The following is a 20,076-nucleotide window of genomic DNA, read 5'->3' on the forward strand; positions in this document are numbered from 1 at the left end:
CAGTGGTTGATACCTAGGTCTAACATACACTGTCGTCACTTGATAGGTCAGTGGCTGATACCTAGGTCTAACATACACTGTCATCACTTGATAGATCAGTGGTTGATACCTGGGGTGGTGATACACTGTCATCACTCGATAGGTCAGAGGTAGATACCTGGGGCTGTATACACTGTCATCACTTGATAGGTCAGTGGTTGATACATAGGTCTAACATACACTGTCATCACTTGATAGGTCATTGATTGATACCTGGGACTGACATACACTGTCATCACTTGATAGGTCAGTGGTTGATACCTGGGACTGACATACACTGTCATCACTTGACAGGTCAGTGGTTGATACCTGGGACTGACATACACTGTCATCACATGATAGGTTGATACCTTGGGCTGTCATACCCTCTCATCACTTGATAGGTCAGTGACTGATACCTTGGTCTAACATACACTGTCATCACTTGATAGGTCAGTAGTTGATACCTAGGGCTGTCATGCACTGTCATCACATGACATGATAGAGGTTGATACCTGGGGATGTCAAACACTGTCATCACTTGATAGGTCAATGGTTGATACCTGGGGCTGTGATACACTGTCATCACTTGATAGGTCAGTGGTTGAAACCTAGGTCTAACATACACTATCATCACTCGATAGGTCAGTGGTTGATACCTGGGGCTGTATACACTGTCATCACTTGATAGGTCAGTGGTTGATACATAGGTCTAACATACACTGTCATCACTTGATAGGTCAGTGGTTGATACCTGGGACTGACATACACTGTCATCACTTGATAGGTTGATACCTTGGGCTGTCATACCCTCTCATCACTTGATAGGTCAGTGACTGATACCTAGGTCTAACATACACTGTCATCACTCGATAGGTCAGTGGTTGATACCTAGGTCTAACATACACTGTCATCACTCGATAGGTCAGTGGTTGTTACTTGGGGCTGTATACACTGTCATCACTTGATAGGTCAGTGGTTGATACGTGGGGCTGTATACACTGTCATCACTTGATAGGTCAGTGGTTGATACATAGGTCTAACATACACTGTCATCACTTGATAGGTCAGTGGTTGATACCTAGGTCTAACATACACTGTCGTCACTTGATAGGTCAGTGGCTGATACCTAGGTCTAACATACACTGTCATCACTTGATAGATCAGTGGTTGATACCTGGGGTGGTGATACACTGTCATCACTCGATAGGTCAGAGGTTGATACCTGGGGCTGTATACACTGTCATCACTTGATAGGTCAGTGGTTGATACATAGGTCTAACATACACTGTCATCACTTGATAGGTCATTGATTGATACCTGGGACTGCCATACACTGTCATCACTTGATAGGTCAGTGGTTGATACCTGGGACTGACATACACTGTCATCACTTGACAGGTCAGTGGTTGATACCTGGGACTGACATACACTGTCATCACATGATAGGTTGATACCTTGGGCTGTCATACCCTCTCATCACTTGATAGGTCAGTGACTGATACCTTGGTCTAACATACACTGTCATCACTTGATAGGTCAGTAGTTGATACCTAGGGCTGTCATGCACTGTCATCACATGACATGATAGAGGTTGATACCTGGGGATGTCAAACACTGTCATCACTTGATAGGTCAATGGTTGATACCTGGGGCTGTGATACACTGTCATCATTTGATAGGTCAGTGGTTGAAACCTAGGTCTAACATACACTATCATCACTCGATAGGTCAGTGGTTGATACCTGGGGCTGTATACACTGTCATCACTTGATAGGTCAGTGGTTGATACATAGGTTTAACATACACTGTCATCACTTGATAGGTCAGTGGTTGATACCTAGGTCTAACATACACTGTCATCACTCGATAGGTCAGTGGTTGTTACTTGGGGCTGTATACACTGTCATCACTTGATAGGTCAGTGGTTGATACATAGGTCTAACATACACTGTCATCACTTGATAGGTCAGTGGTTGATACCTAGGTCTAACATACACTGTCGTCACTTGATAGGTCAGTGGCTGATACCTAGGTCTAACATACACTGTCATCACTTGATAGATCAGTGGTTGATACCTGGGGTGGTGATACACTGTCATCACTCGATAGGTCAGAGGTTGATACCTGGGGCTGTATACACTGTCATCACTTGATAGGTCAGTGGTTGATACATAGGTCTAACATACACTGTCATCACTTGATAGGTCATTGATTGATACCTGGGACTGACATACACTGTCATCACTTGATAGGTCAGTGGTTGATACCTGGGACTGACATACACTGTCATCACTTGACAGGTCAGTGGTTGATACCTGGGACTGACATACACTGTCATCACATGATAGGTTGATACCTTGGGCTGTCATACCCTCTCATCACTTGATAGGTCAGTGACTGATACCTTGGTCTAACATACACTGTCATCACTTGATAGGTCAGTAGTTGATACCTAGGGCTGTCATGCACTGTCTCACATGACATGATAGAGGTTGATACCTGGGGATGTCAAACACTGTCATCACTTGATAGGTCAATGGTTGATACCTGGGGCTGTGATACACTGTCATCATTTGATAGGTCAGTGGTTGAAACCTAGGTCTAACATACACTATCATCACTCGATAGGTCAGTGGTTGATACCTGGGGCTGTATACACTGTCATCACTTGATAGGTCAGTGGTTGATACATAGGTTTAACATACACTGTCATCACTTGATAGGTCAGTGGTTGATACCTAGGTCTAACATACACTGTCGTCACTTGATAGGTCAGTGGCTGATACCTGGGGCTGTCATACCCTGTCATAACTTGATAGGTCAGTGGTTAATACCTGGGACTGACATACACTGTCATCACTTGATAGGTCAATGGTTGATACCTTGGGTTGAGATACACTGTCATCATTTGATAGGTCAGAGGTTGATACCTGGGGCTGTATACACTGTCATCACTTGATAGGTCAGTGGTTGATATATAGGTCTAACATACACTGTCGTCACTTGATAGGTCAGTGGCTGATACCTAGGTCTAACATACACTGTCGTCACTTGATAGGTCAGTGGCTGATACCTGGGGCTGTCATACCCTGTCATAACTTGATAGGTCAGTGGCTGATACCTAGGTCTAATATACACTGTCATCACTTGATAGGTCAGTGGTTGATACCTAGGGCTGTCATACACTGTCTTCACATGACAGGTCAGTGGTTGATACCTGGGGATGTCAAACACTGCCATCACTTGATAGGTCAATGGTTGATACCTTGGGTTGAGATACACTGTCATCATTTGATAGGTCAGTGGTTGATACCTGGGGCTCTCATACACTGTCATCACTTGATAGGTCAGTGGTGATACCTAGGTCTAACATACACTGTCATCACACGATAGATCAGTGGTTGATACCTGGGGTGGTGATACACTGTCATCACTCGATAGGTCAGGGGTTGATACCTGGGGCTGTATACACTGTCATCACTTGATAGGTCAGTGGTTGATACATAGGTCTAACATACACTGTCATCACTTGATAGGTCATTGATTGATACCTGGGACTGACATACACTGTCATCACTTGACAGGTCAGTGGTTGATACCTGGGACTGACATACACTGTCATCACATGATAGGTTGATACCTTGGGCTGTCATAACCTCTCATCACTTGATAGGTCAGTGACTGATACCTTGGTCTGTCATACACTGTCATCACATGACAGGTCTGTGGTTGATATCTGGGGATGTCAAACACTGTCATCACTTGATAGGTCAGTGGTTGACACCTGGGGCTGTCATAACTTGATAGGTCAGTGGCTGATACCTAGGTCTAATATACACTGTCATCACTTGATAGGTCAGTGGTTGATACCTAGGGCTGTCATACTCTGTCTTCACATGACAGGTCAGTGGTTGATACCTGGGATGTCAAACACTGCCATCACTTGATAGGTCAATGGTTGATACCTTGGGCTGAGATACACTGTCATCACTTGATAGGTCAGTGGTTGATACCTGGGACTGACATACACTGTCATCACTTGATTGGTTGATACCTTGGGCTGTCATACCCTCTCATCACTTGATAGGTCAGTGACTGATACCTAGGTCTAACATACACTGTCATCACTCGATAGGTCAGTGGTTGATACCTAGGTCTAACATACACTGTCATCACTCGATAGGTCAGTGGTTGTTACTTGGGGCTGTATACACTGTCATCACTTGATAGGTCAGTGGTTGATACGTGGGGCTGTATACACTGTCATCACTTGATAGGTCAGTGGTTGATACATAGGTCTAACATACACTGTCATCACTTGATAGGTCAGTGGTCGATACCTAGGTCTAACATACACTGTCGTCACTTGATAGGTCAGTGGCTGATACCTAGGTCTAACATACACTGTCATCACTTGATAGATCAGTGGTTGATACCTGGGGTGGTGATACACTGTCATCACTCGATAGGTCAGAGGTTGATACCTGGGGCTGTATACACTGTCATCACTTGATAGGTCAGTGGTTGATACATAGGTCTAACATACACTGTCATCACTTGATAGGTCATTGATTGATACCTGGGACTGACATACACTGTCATCACTTGACAGGTCAGTGGTTGATACCTGGGACTGACATACACTGTCATCACATGATAGGTTGATACCTTGGGCTGTCATACCCTCTCATCACTTGATAGGTCAGTGACTGATACCTTGGTCTAACATACACTGTCATCACTTGATAGGTCAGTAGTTGATACCTAGGGCTGTCATGCACTGTCATCACATGACATGATAGAGGTTGATACCTGGGGATGTCAAACACTGTCATCACTTGATAGGTCAATGGTTGATACCTGGGGCTGTGATACACTGTCATCACTTGATAGGTCAGTGGTTGAAACCTAGGTCTAACATACACTATCATCACTCGATAGGTCAGTGGTTGATACCTGGGGCTGTATACACTGTCATCACTTGATAGGTCAGTGGTTGATACATAGGTCTAACATACACTGTCATCACTTGATAGGTCAGTGGTTGATACCTAGGTCTAACATACACTGTCGTCACTTGATAGGTCAGTGGCTGATACCTGGGACTGTCATACCCTGTCATAACTTGATAGGTCAGTGGTTGATACCTGGGACTGACCTACACTGTCATCACTTGATAGGTCAATGGTTGATACCTTGGGTTGAGATACACTGTCATCATTTGATAGGTCAGAGGTTGATACCTGGGGCTGTATACACTGTCATCACTTGATAGGTCAGTGGTTGATATATAGGTCTAACATACACTGTCGTCACTTGATAGGTCAGTGGCTGATACCTAGGTCTAACATACACTGTCATCACTTGATAGGTCAGTGGTTGATACCTAGGTCTAACATACACTGTCGTCACTTGATAGGTCAGTGGCTGATACCTAGGTCTAACATACACTGTCATCAATTGATAGATCAGTGGTTTATACCTAAAGGCTGTCATACATTGTCATAACATGACATGTCAGTGGTTGATACCTGGGGATGTCATACACTGTCATCACTCGATAGGTCATTGATTGATACCTGGGACTGACATACACTGTCATCACTTGATAGGTCAGTGGTTGATACCTAGGGCTGTCATACACTGTCTTCACATGACAGGTCAGTGGTTGATACCTGGGGATGTCAAACACTGCCATCACTTGATAGGTCAATGGTTGATACCTTGGGCTGAGATACACTGTCATCACTTGATAGGTCAGTGGTTGATACCTGGGACTGACATACACTGTCATCACTTGATAGGTTGATACCTTGGGCTGTCATACCATCTCATCACTTGATAGGTCAGTGACTGATACCTAGGTCTAACATACACTGTCATCACTTGATAGGTCAGTAGTTGATACCTAGGTCTAACATACAATGTCATCACTCGATAGGTCAGTGGTTGTTACTTGGGGCTGTATACACTGTCATCACTTGATAGGTCAGTGGTTGATACCTGGGGCTGTATACACTGTCATCACTTGATAGGTCAGTGGTTGATACATAGGTCTAACATACACTGTCATCACTTGATAGGTCAGTGGTTGATACCTAGATCTAACATACACTGTCGTCACTTGATAGGTCAGTGGCTGATACCTAGGTCTAACATACACTGTCATCACTTGATAGATCAGTGGTTGATACCTGGGGTGGTGATACACTGTCATCACTCGATAGGTCAGAGGTTGATACCTGAGGCTGTATACACTGTCATCACTTGATAGGTCAGTGGTTGATACATAGGTCTAACATACACTGTCATCACTTGATAGGTCATTGATTGATACCTGGGACTGACATACACTGTCATCACTTGATAGGTCAGTGGTTGATACCTGGGACTGACATACACTGTCATCACTTGACAGGTCAGTGGTTGATACCTGGGACTGACATACACTGTCATCACATGATAGGTTGATACCTTGGGCTGTCATACCCTCTCATCACTTGATAGGTCAGTGATTGATACCTTGGTCTAACATACACTGACATCACTTGATAGGTCAGTAGTTGATACCTAGGGCTGTCATGCACTGTCATCACATGACATGATAGAGGTTGATACCTGGGGATGTCAAACACTGTCATCACTTGATAGGTCAATGGTAGATACCTGGGGCTGTGATACACTGTCATCACTTGATAGGTCAGTGGTTGAAACCTAGGTCTAACATACACTATCATCACTCGATAGGTCAGTGGTTGATACCTAGGTCTAACATACACTGTCGTCTTTTGATAGGTCAGTGGCTGATACCTAGGTCTAACATACACTGTCATCACTTGATAGGTCAGTGGTTGATACCTAGGTCTAACAAACACTGTCATCACTTGATAGGTCAGTGGCTGATACCTAGGTCTAACATACACTGTCATCAATTGATAGATCAGTGGTTGATACCTAAAGGCTGTCATACATTGTCATCACATGACATGTCAGTGGTCGATACCTGGGGATGTCATACACTGTCATCACTTGATAGGTCATTGATTGATACCTGGGACAGACATATACTGTCATCACTTGATAGGTCAGTGGTTGATACCTGGGACTGACATACACTGTCATCACTTGATAGATTGATACCTAGGTCTAACATACACTGTCATCACTTGATAGGTCAGTAGTTGATACCTAGGTCTAACATACACTGTCATCACTCGATAGGTCAGTGGTTGTTACTTGGGGCTGTATACACTGTCATCACTTGATAGGTCAGTGGTTGATACCTGGGGCTGTATACACTGTCATCACTTGATAGGTCAGTGGTTGATACATAGGTCTAACATACACTGTCATCAATTGATAGGTCAGTGGTTGATACCTAGGTCTAACATACACTGTCGTCACTTGATAGGTCAGTGGCTGATACCTAGGTCTAACATACACTGTCATCACTTGATAGATCAGTGGTTGATACCTGGGGTGGTGATACACTGTCATCACTCGATAGGTCAGAGGTTGATACCTGGGGCTGTATACACTGTCATCACTTGATAGGTCAGTGGTTGATACATAGGTCTAACATACACTGTCATCACTTGATAGGTCATTGATTGATACCTGGGACTGACATACACTGTCATCACTTGATAGGTCAGTGGTTGATACCTGGGACTGACATACACTGTCATCACTTGACAGGTCAGTGGTTGATACCTGGGACTGACATACACTGTCATCACATGATAGGTTGATACCTTGGGCTGTCATACCCTCTCATCACTTGATAGGTCAGTGACTGATACCTTGGTCTAACATACACTGTCATCACTTGATAGGTCAGTAGTTGATACCTAGGGCTGTCATGCACTGTCATCACATGACATGATAGAGGTCGATACCTGGGGATGTCAAACACTGTCATCACTTGATAGGTCAATGGTAGATACCTGGGGCTGTGATACACTGTCATCACTTGATAGGTCAGTGGTTGAAACCTAGGTCTAACATACACTATCATCACTCGATAGGTCAGTGGTTGATACCTAGGTCTAACATACACTGTCGTCTTTTGATAGGTCAGTGGCTGATACCTAGGTCTAACATACACTGTCATCACTTGATAGGTCAGTGGTTGATACCTAGGTCTAACAAACCCTGTCATCACTTGATAGGTCAGTGGCTGATACCTAGGTCTAACATACACTGTCATCAATTGATAGATCAGTGGTTGATACCTAAAGGCTGTCATACATTGTCATCACATGACATGTCAGTGGTCGATACCTGGGGATGTCATACACTGTCATCACTTGATAGGTCATTGATTGATACCTGGGACTGACATATACTGTCATCACTTGATAGGTCAGTGGTTGATACCTGGGACTGACATACACTGTCATCACTTGATAGATTGATACCTTGGGCTGTCATACCATCTCATCACTTGATAGGTCAGTGACTGATACCTAGGTCTAACATACACTGTCATCACTTGATAGGTCAGTAGTTGATACCTAGGTTTAACATACACTGTCATCACTCGATAGGTCAGTGGTTGTTACTTGGGGCTGTATACACTGTCATCACTTGATAGGTCAGTGGTTGATACCTGGGGCTGTATACACTGTCATCACTTGATAGGTCAGTGGTTGATACATAGGTCTAACATACACTGTCATCAATTGATAGGTCAGTGGTTGATACCTAGGTCTAACATACACTGTCGTCACTTGATAGGTCAGTGGCTGATACCTAGGTCTAACATACACTGTCATCACTTGATAGATCAGTGGTTGATACCTGGGGTGGTGATACACTGTCATCACTCGATAGGTCAGAGGTTGATACCTGGGGCTGTATACACTGTCATCACTTGATAGGTCAGTGGTTGATACATAGGTCTAACATACACTGTCATCACTTGATAGGTCATTGATTGATACCTGGGACTGACATACACTGTCATCACTTGATAGGTCAGTGGTTGATACCTGGGACTGACATACACTGTCATCACTTGACAGGTCAGTGGTTGATACCTGGGACTGACATACACTGTCATCACATGATAGGTTGATACCTTGGGCTGTCATACCCTCTCATCACTTGATAGGTCAGTGACTGATACCTTGGTCTAACATACACTGTCATCACTTGATAGGTCAGTAGTTGATACCTAGGGCTGTCATGCACTGTCATCACATGACATGATAGAGGTTGATACCTGGGGATGTCAAACACTGTCATCACTTGATAGGTCAATGGTTGATACCTGGGGCTGTGATACACTGTCATCACTTGATAGGTCAGTGGTTGAAACCTAGGTCTAACATACACTATCATCACTCGATAGGTCAGTGGTTGATACCTGGGGCTGTATACACTGTCATCACTTGATAGGTCAGTGGTTGATACATAGGTCTAACATACACTGTCATCACTTGATAGGTCAGTGGTTGATACCTAGGTCTAACATACACTGTCGTCACTTCATAGGTCAGTGGCTGATACCTGGGGCTGTGATACACTGTCATAACTTGATAGGTCAGTGGCTGATACCTAGGTCTAATATACACTGTCATCACTTGATAGGTCAGTGGTTGATACCTAGGGCTGTCATACACTGTCTTCACATGACAGGTCAGTGGTTGATACCTGGGGATGTCAAACACTGCCATCACTTGATAGGTCAATGGTTGATATCTTGGGTTGAGATACACTGTCATCATTTGATAGGTCAGTGGTTGATACCTGGGGCTGTATACACTGTCATCACTTGATAGGTCAGTGGTTGATATATAGGTCTAACATACACTGTCGTCACTTGATAGGTCAGTGGCTGATACCTAGGTCTAACATACACTGTCATCACTTGATAGGTCAGTGGTTGATACCTGGGACTGACATACACTCTCATCACTTGATAGGTTGATACCTTGGGCTGTCATACCATCTCATCACTTGATAGGTCAGTGACTGATACCTAGGTCTAACATACACTGTCATCACTTGATAGGTCAGTGGTTGATACCTGGGGCTGTATACACTGTCATCACTTGATAGGTCAGTGGTTGATACCTGGGGCTGTATACACTGTCATCACTTGATGGGTCAGTGGTTGATACATAGGTCTAACATACACTGTCATCACTTGATAGGTTAGTGGTTGATACCTAGGTCTAACATACACTGTCGTCACTTGATAGGTCAGTGGCTGATACATAGGTCTAACATACACTGCCATCACTTGATAGATCAGTGGTTGATACCTGGGGTGGTGATACACTGTCATCACTCGATAGGTCAGAGGGTGATACCTGGGGCTGTATACACTGTCATCACTTGATAGGTCAGTGGTTGATACCTTGGGCTGTATACACTGTCATCACTTGATAGGTCAGTGGTTGATACCAAGGTCTAACATACACTGTCGCCACTTGATAGGTCAGTGGTGATACCTGGGGCTGTCATACCCTGTCATAACTTGATAGGTCAGTGGCTGATACCTAGGTCTAATATACACTGTCATCACTTGATAGGTCAGTGGTTGATACCTAGGGCTGTCATACACTGTCTTCACATGACAGGTCAGTGATTGATACCTGGGGATGTCAAACACTGCCATCACTTGATAGGTCAATGATTGATACCTTGGGTTGAGATACATTGTCATCATTTGATAGGTCAGTGGCTGATACCTGGGGCTGTATACACTGTCATCACTTGATAGGTCAGTGGTTGATATATATGTCTAACATACACTGTCGTCACTTGATAGGTCAGTGGCTGATACCTAGGTCTAACATACACTGTCATCACTTGATAGGTCAGTGGTTGATACCTAGGTCTAACATACACTGTCGTCACTTGATAGGTCAGTGGCTGATACCTAGATCTATCATACACTGTCATAAATTGATAGATCAGTGGTTGATACCTAAAGGCTGTCATACATTGTCATCACATGACATGTCAGTGGTTGATACCTGGGGATGTCAAACACTGTCATCACTCGATAGGTCATTAATTGATACCTGGGGCTGACATACACTGTCATCACTTGATAGGTCAGTGGTTGATACCTAGGGCTGTCATACACTGTCTTCACATGACAGGTCAGTGGTTGATACCTGGGGATGTCAAACACTGCCATCACTTGATAGGTCAATGGTTGATACCTTGGGCTGAGATACACTGTCATCACTTGATAGGTCAGTGGTTGATACCTGGGACTGACATACACTGTCATCACTTGATAGGTTGATACCTTGGGCTGTCATACCATCTCATCACTTGATAGGTCAGTGACTGATACCTAGGTCTAACATACACTGTCATCACTTGATAGGTCAGTAGTTGATACCTAGGGCTGTCATGCACTGTCATCACATGACATGATATAGGTTGATACACTGTCAAACACTGTCATCACTTGATAGGTCAATGGTTGATACCTGGGGCTGTGATACACTGTCATCACTCGATAGGTCAGTGGTTGATACCTAGGTCTAACATACACTGTCATCACTTGATAGGTAAGTGGTTGATACCTGGGGCTGTATACACTGTCATCACTTGATAGGTCAGTGGTTGATACCTGGGGCTGTATACACTGTCATCACTTGATGGGTCAGTGGTTGATAGATAGGTCTAACATACACTGTCATCACTTGATAGGTTAGTGGTTGATACCTAGGTCTAACATACACTGTCGTCACTTGATAGGTCAGTGGCTGATACCTAGGTCTAACATACACTGTCATCACTTGATAGATCAGTGGTTGATACCTGGGGTGGTGATACACTGTCATCACTCGATAGGTCAGAGGGTGATACCTGGGGCTGTATACACTGTCATCACTTGATAGGTCAGTGGTTGATACCTGGGGCTGTATACACTGTCATCACTTGATAGGTCAGTGGTTGATACATAGGTCTAACATACACTGTCATCACTTGATAGGTCAGTGGTTGATACCTATGTCTAACATACACTGTCGTCACTTGATAGGTCAGTGGCTGATACCTAGGTCTAACATACACTGTCATCACTTGATAGATCAGTGGTTGATACCTGGGGTGGTGATACACTGTCATCACTCGATAGGTCAGTAGGTGATACCTGGGGCTGTATACACTGTCATCACTTGATAGGTCAGTGGTTGATACATAGGTCTAACATACACTGTCATCACTTGATAGGTCATTGATTGATACCTGGGACTGACATACACTGTCATCACTTGATAGGTCAGTGGTTGATACCTGGGACTGACATACACTGTCATCACTTGACAGGTCAGTGGTTGATACCTGGGACTGACATACACTGTCATCACATGATAGGTTGATACCTTGGGCTGTCATACTCTCTCATCACTTGATAGGTCAGTGGTTGATACCTGGGGATGTCATACACTGTCATCACTTGATAGGTCAGTGGTTGATACCTGGGGATGTCATACACTGTCATCATATGATAGGTCAGTGTTTGATACCTGGGGATGTCATACACTGTCACCACTTGATAGGTCAGTGGTTGATACCTGGGAATGTCATACACTGTCATCACGTTATAGGTCAGTGGTTGTTACCTAGGTCTTATATACATGTACACTGTCATCATATGATAGGTCAGTGGTTGATACCTGGGGATGTCATACACTGTCACCACTTGATAGGTCAGTGGTTGATACCTGGGGATGTCATACACTGTCATCATATGATAAGTCAGTGTTTGATACCTGGGGATGTCATACACTGTCACCACTTGATAGGTCAGTGGTTGATACATGGGGATGTCATACACTGTCATCACTTGATAGGTCAGTGGTTGATACCTGGGGATGTCATACACTGTCATCACTTGATAGGTCAGTGGTTGATACCTGGGGATGTCATACACTGTCATCATATGATAGGTCAGTGGTTGATACCTGGGGATGTCATACACTGTCATCATATGATAGGTCAGTGTTTGATACCTGGGGATGTCATACACTGTCATCACTTGATAGGTCAGTGGTTGATACCTTGGGCTGCCATACACTGTCATCACTTGATAGGTCAGTGATTGCTACCTCGGGATGTCATACACTGTCACAACTTGATAGGTCAGTGGTTGATACCTGGGGATGTCATACACTGTCATCACTTGATAGGTCAGTGATTGATACCTCGGGATGTCATACACTGTCACCACTTGATAGGTCAGTGGTTGTTACCTTAAGCTAACCTAGGTCCGACAAACACTGTCATCACTTGATAGGTCAGTGGTTGTTACATATGGCTGTCATACACTGCAAAAACTAACATGAGGTTGACATCATTTACAATTACAGAGCAGTATGAAATGATCAAATTTGTTAACTCTGTGCATTGCTGTGTCTGTTGCTATTTTTACACAACAACATTTTACCGGGGCCCATGGCTCGAGCCATCAAAAATGACCATGTATATGCGCTCGATTTGAGTCAGCCCAAGCCAAGTTCAGCTCCAATAAACACTAGGGTTGAACTGATATAGGATTGGGCCTCGACATGGCTTCTACCATGTATAGGCATCAAGCCCAACTATCAGGCCGAAACCATGGCCTCAATCATCTTATTTCAATTAATTTCGTGAAATTTTAGGCTCGACAAAGAGATACGCACCCTAATATCTATATGGCAGAATAAAGAAATACTGCACTAGATTGATAGCTCAACAGGAAACCGAAAAATGATGTATGAAATTATGCCACAAAAACTTGAAACAGATCCAAAAGAAGTTGAAAACACTTTTAAAAGACACCAAAGTTAATCAATGTTAAACTGTAAATAGCTCCCGTGTGATCAGAGCAAGTATGATAAAGGTACAGGCTTTGCATAATAAGTGAATGTAATCGAATGTAGGTCAATCCATACTTTCACCAAATATCAATAAAATTGATCAAGAAACTATGACATATATGGAAACACTAGATTTTGACATGGGCATTTTGAAAAGTATGTGAGAACACTATACTTGTAAACAAAGGACACTGCGAAAGTTAACTGTAATAGAGACACAATCTGAAAGACGACTTTAAAAAGAACAATAACTATTAAACATGTAAAAACAGCTACTTTTATAGGAATACTTGTACTCTCGTAATTTTTTTTACGGAAAACATACAATTTATTTATTTTAAGTTAATTGTTACAGAGATTTGGGCTACATCTAGTATTTTGTGATATTTGTGACACCACCTTGTTGGTTATTAGCGCAGAAGTTGTCATGTAAGTGTTAGCTTTTGATGTTTTCCTGAGAGCAATGTTGGGGATATTGGCAGCGAAGTGTCCGACCTTCAGTACACTCTCAGTCCGTAAATAGTGGTAAAATATAGATTTTCATTTTATAATGAATAAAGTGGTTCTTAAATATCTCATTGGTTCTCTTATTACAATCAATCAGCAAATAGGAATGATTTTCTTATATTTTGGCAGAAAATCGGCAATCCCAGGTCTAACGAGCATCTGTGATTCCACTGGCTTCGCTCAGATTTTTACAAACCTGACTACATTTGTTCCCAGTATTTTTATTAACTTAAATACATCTGTGTTCTCCCCAGAGTCCATGCCGAGCATTGCAGTTAATTTGCATAATGTATTTGCATAATAATTAGTTTCTCAAACAAACATTGTGATACAGTAACTACAATAAAGAAGAGATATTTTTATAGCTCATATATTTTATATCATTTCATTGTATTTTATGTATGCATCAAGTCAAATAAAGTTTGAAATAGGAACAGCAAAAAATGTATTGTTATGAATATACATGTATCATTATCCATGAAGGTAAGTGGTTCATCATTATTTTTTGTACAATAAATACAGTTTTAGTGCCCATGTCTATTCATATGACGTGGGGAATCTTTTGGTTAAATTTGTAAAGTCTTTCAGATTGCGGGTTAATTTAATTAATACTTAATAATTAATAAATCAATAAATACAATTTGTTTTCTACAACAGCATTTCAAAACTCAAGTCAGCATTTTTTCATTGATCTATCGATACCTTATATGTAACGCTATGATCACCACGGTTATTCACCGCTGGTGCTGCGATCACCGTTCCCTGACTTTTTTGGTATAAAAATACACCAATTTAGAATGTTTTGTTAATTAAAACGATTCATTGATGATATCTTAGAAATTACATGAAAATCGCCTACGAGATGTTGTTTTTAAACATCCCAGAAAAACATGCAGTCTGTGCCTCCATCTTTGCTACCTCGATCAGAATCCCCCTTGTAACCCAGCATGCATCGGCCGCAATGTCACCACATGCTTACACCGCTCCCGTGGTGCTCCTCGGTAATGAGGCCCTTTATGAATGAGGTATTTCCAGAGGTCAGGGTTCTTTTTTTCTTCAGTCGTTTTATCTGCATTTGAAGCATTTTTGCTTCTATTTATTTATGGTTTATTTCCCAATGCGACATAATTTTACTTGTTTTTTTTTAATTCTTGGTGATCACCAGCGATGGAGTAAAAACCACAATTAACCACAGTGCATAGGATAGATCTTGCCGAAACAATGGATAAATTATTACTTTGCAGGCCCCGCTCTCTCAACTTAAGCATTGCGAACAGGATTCCAAGAATCACGGGCGAAACAAAAGTGATTCAGCTATTTGTCTAAGTGACGTGGGCCCGCAGTGCATGAAAGGCCTACATGTAACCAGCACATTTGTGAATCAAGATTGGAAAAAAGTTGTACGGGATTCTGCTTTTGATGTTGTCTATTGATGAATATTAACAAAGTAAAATTGAATACATACTCGCAATACTGATAAAGCCGCATACATTTGATGTTTTTAGTCCCTATCTGCTCAAATAGCATCCATCATGACATATTAAATCATTATATACTAAAACTCACACATTTTCAGACCTTCAAATGAAATATTACCAGTATTTTTGTGACAGAATATGTTATCGCAATATGCAAATTAGGCTACTCACCCAAGTCAAATATTTGTTCAGAAATTTCAAACACCACTAAGTTATAAATAAATTAAAGCAATAATTAGCTAATTAATATGCATGGTATTGCACAAAAATCTAATCAGCAAATCTACTAATCATATATTAGCTGTATGCCAAATTTCATTTGAATTGAAAATGTAGATCTTGAGTTATCAGTGGAACAAATTTTAGTCACAGAGTCACGGCGTCACAGAAACATAAGGCTCGTTTCACGGAAGCTAAAAATTGTAGAAGCCATGGTACGGCGACGTGTTCCTACTAGGTTTACAACTGTTACACATATCACAACAGTTGAACAATTACAAAATGGGAATTTGGATGACATTAACTTAAGCAAATATGCTGTAACACATTTAGCATATTTTAACCACCATGTAACCTTTTTGATTCAAGATACCTGAATCATAACACGAGTGTCTCAGATTCATGACTGTTTCTTTTTTCTCCCAGCTCAACAGAACCTTGCCATGTAAAAAACAACAACATTGTTTTCAGCCATGTTGTTTTCATTATATTTGACGGAGCTGTTTCGTTCGGCTCTTATCAAACTGAATTGAACTCTGGCAGCCCCTGACTATGTAAATTCATTGGAGATAATCAGTGGGAGGAGCAGTAGTTCAGCTCTGATAGGATGCTGTGGTGTAAGCATGGCAATTGACAGCAGTTTTGATCTGTTCTGTAATCTCTGCAGCTTTAGTCAATGTCAGTGTATCTGGTTACATCAAAAGTTGTGTGTATGTACGTACTAGCATGTTTTTTTTTAAATAGATTCATTAGAAAATGTACCAACATTACATAAGGCTAATAGTTACTTCATCATGTTGCAACATAGCAATATAGACAAGACATTGACCTCAGTTTCATACAATGACTAATTTTCAAGGATCAGAATTTGTTTAAGGTTTTTTTTTTTGTCTGTGTCATGCCTCATGCTCCCGCTGTTACATCGACCAGGTTTACTAAGAAACTGGTCATAAATACTATTGTTACATGGCAAATCACTGACTGTAGTCACCAATTGATATCACTTAACATGTCCCTAATGACACTTGAGGCTGATGGTCTGAGACCAACTGTCACTTCCAGCAACTGACAATTGGGGCTGATGGTCTGAGACCAACTGTCACTCCCAGCAACTGACAATTGGGGCTGATGGTCTGAGACCAACTGTCACTCCAATAAACTGACAATTGGGGCTGATGGTCTGAGATGAACTGCCAGTCCCAGCAACACACACTTGGGGCTTGTGGTCTGAGACCAACTATCACTCCCAGCAACTGACAATTAGGGCTGGTGGTCTGAGACCAACTGTCACTCCCAGCAACTGACACTTGGGGCTAGTGGTCTGAGACCAACTGTGACTTGAAATCAACAGTCACTATCAACACTTGGCAGATGACCCCCTGGGTAAAAACAAACTTTTATCACATCATATGACCCAAGCTGATACCATTACAGGACAAACACTTGACAGGTCATCATCAGTTGATGTAAGAGGTTAACAATGACTGCCATCATTTGACAGACAATGACATCCAGGACCTACACTGATTATCATCAATTGGCAAGTCAAACTGTCAGAGCTTACATCAAATTGTTACAAAATACAATAAACCCAACTAAAATTAAAAGCATCATGTTCAAATTTTCAAATGAAGTTCAAATTACCTTTGAAAAATGTTTCCACTTTCTGTTAATGTGGTCATCATAGCACTATTAATATCACCAAAACTCTTGCCAACCTAATTAAGATAATAATAATGTGCAGTTGAAATTTTATTCATCTGAATTTGACATGAACAGTAAATAGTACTAACCTTTGTTTGGTGCACAACACATTTTTTTTTAATTACAAACTTGAAAAAAAAGTCCATTCAATGCAACTCCATTTACTTTAGTGAATTTATATATTCCATATAGAGTAGGGACATACAAACTCACAAGCTTCACTAACAAGCAGAGTATGGGGGCAATGAACTTAGCTGACATATGTAGATAGGCATGCCATTAGACATACAAACATACATGCTTCACTAACTAACAGACTACAGATGCAATGGAGTTAGCTGAGATATGTTGATAGACATGATATTGGACATACAGACATACATGCTTCACTAACTAGTAGACTACAGATGCAATGGAGTTATCAGAGATATGTTGATAGACATGATATTGGATATACAGACGTACATGCTTCACTAACTAGTAGACTACAGATGCAATGGAGTTAGCTGAGATATGTTGATAGACATGATATTGGACATACAAACAAACTAGCTTCACTAACTAGTAGACTACAGATGCAATGGAGTTAGCTGAGATATGTTGATAGACATGATATTGGACATACAAACAAACTAGCTTCACTAACTAGCAGACTACAGATGCAATGGAGTTAGCTGAGATATGTAGATAGACACGCTATTGGACATACAGACATACATGCTTCACTAACTAGCAGACTACAGATGCAATGGAGTTAGCTGAGATATGTAGATAGACACGCTATTGGACATACAGACATACATGCTTCACTAACTAGCAGAGTACAGATGCAATGGAGTTAGCTGAGATATGTTGAAAGACATGATATTGGACATACAGACATACATGCTTCACTAACTAGTAGACCACAGATGCAATGAAGTTAGCTGAGATACGTAGATAGACATGCCATTGGACATACAAACAAACTAGCTTCACTAACTAGCAGAGTACAGATGCAATGGAGTTAGCAGAGATATGTTGATAGACATGGTATTGGACAAACAAAATTTCTTGCTTCACTAACCAGCAGACTACAGATGCAATGGCACTTAATTAGATGTAGATAGGCATGCCATTGGCACTTAATTAGGATATCACATTGCTCTACTCTACAAGTGTGTATTATTATAGAGAACTTACATATTCTGGAAACTCAGACATCACTACATATGCATTGTTGTCTAGTAAATAACAATCAAGGTTCTGAAAAAAAGTATTATATATAGTATTTGGTGTTACGGTAATTGTGATTCAGGTGGCTGCATATTAACCCTCCACCTTTCCTTACTTTAAAATAAAGAAGCAGTTTAGTTGTAAACTTTGTCAATAACATAGTTGATCCACATTTGTATTTCGCTGAAATAATTAACATTTGAGAACCAAATTATAGCTCTACTTGTAGCTACTTGTAAGTAATTAAGTAATCCAGAAGCTGATTATGATTTTTTAACATTAATAGTCATTTTGTATCTAATCGTCAAAAGAGTACTTGTCCATATTGAGAGAAATTGCTCTGGAAAAGTGGTCATTGGTCGGCCATTTCGAATTAGAAAGTCAAACCAATAAATACATCAGGAAGCCATAATGTTGAATGTATAGATCAAGTTTGAACAAAATCTATCCATGAAAGACCAAGAAATACTTGATTTGTTGATGACTTTTAGCACAAACATGGCCACCCTTCGGCCATTTTGAATTGGATTGTCAAACAAATACCATCTGTATATCTGTGACATGATGTTTAATTAAAGCATGTCAGAGATATGGCACTAGTCTAAGAACTGCATTCATTAAAACAAAATGAACACCTGTCGTCCATTTTCAATCCTATATGAAAAACACAATGACACCCATCAAGGTCCGATGATGTCCAATGTATGTACCAAGTTTCAACAAAATCCATCTGTAAACAGCCAAGATCCGGTACCGAAATGCCATAAATGCTAGATTTTGATGATTTTTCAGCACAAAAATGGCTGCCATTTGTCAATTTTGCATCAGATCATCAAACAAATACAACTGTATACCTATGACATGATGTATAATAAATACACAACATTTGAACATAATCACATAATCAATTTGAAACGAATATGAAAAACAATACGACTTTAATCAAGGTCTAAAATCCATCTGTAAATGGCCAAGAGACGGTTCCAAAATGCCAGAAATGATTGATTTTGATGATTTTGCAGCACAAAAATTGCCACCATTAAGCCATCTTGAATCAGATTTGAAAAGCAAATTGATGTGCATATGTATAATATTATGTA

At 41.2% G+C, this 20,076-nt stretch overlaps 1 protein-coding gene across 2 annotated transcripts in view; it reads right to left on the reverse strand.

Annotated features, from left to right (window-relative positions):
- LOC102808683 (voltage-dependent calcium channel subunit alpha-2/delta-3-like) overlaps window positions 1-20,076 on the reverse strand; it is a 311,772-nt gene that overhangs the window by 40,133 nt on the left and 251,563 nt on the right. For both annotated transcript variants that reach the window (XM_085496670.1, XM_085496668.1), the window contains exons 29-30: window positions 18,944-19,006; window positions 17,702-17,775 (exon numbers count right to left, since the gene is read on the reverse strand). In XM_085496670.1, coding sequence (XP_085352796.1) covers window positions 17,702-17,775; window positions 18,944-19,006 — 137 coding nt within the window. The remainder of the gene's footprint in view (window positions 1-17,701; window positions 17,776-18,943; window positions 19,007-20,076) is intronic.

The sequence above is a fragment of the Saccoglossus kowalevskii genome, chromosome 3 (genome assembly GCF_978046115.1).
Source record: "Saccoglossus kowalevskii chromosome 3, keSacKowa6.1, whole genome shotgun sequence".
Taxonomy (NCBI): Eukaryota; Metazoa; Hemichordata; class Enteropneusta; family Harrimaniidae; genus Saccoglossus; species Saccoglossus kowalevskii.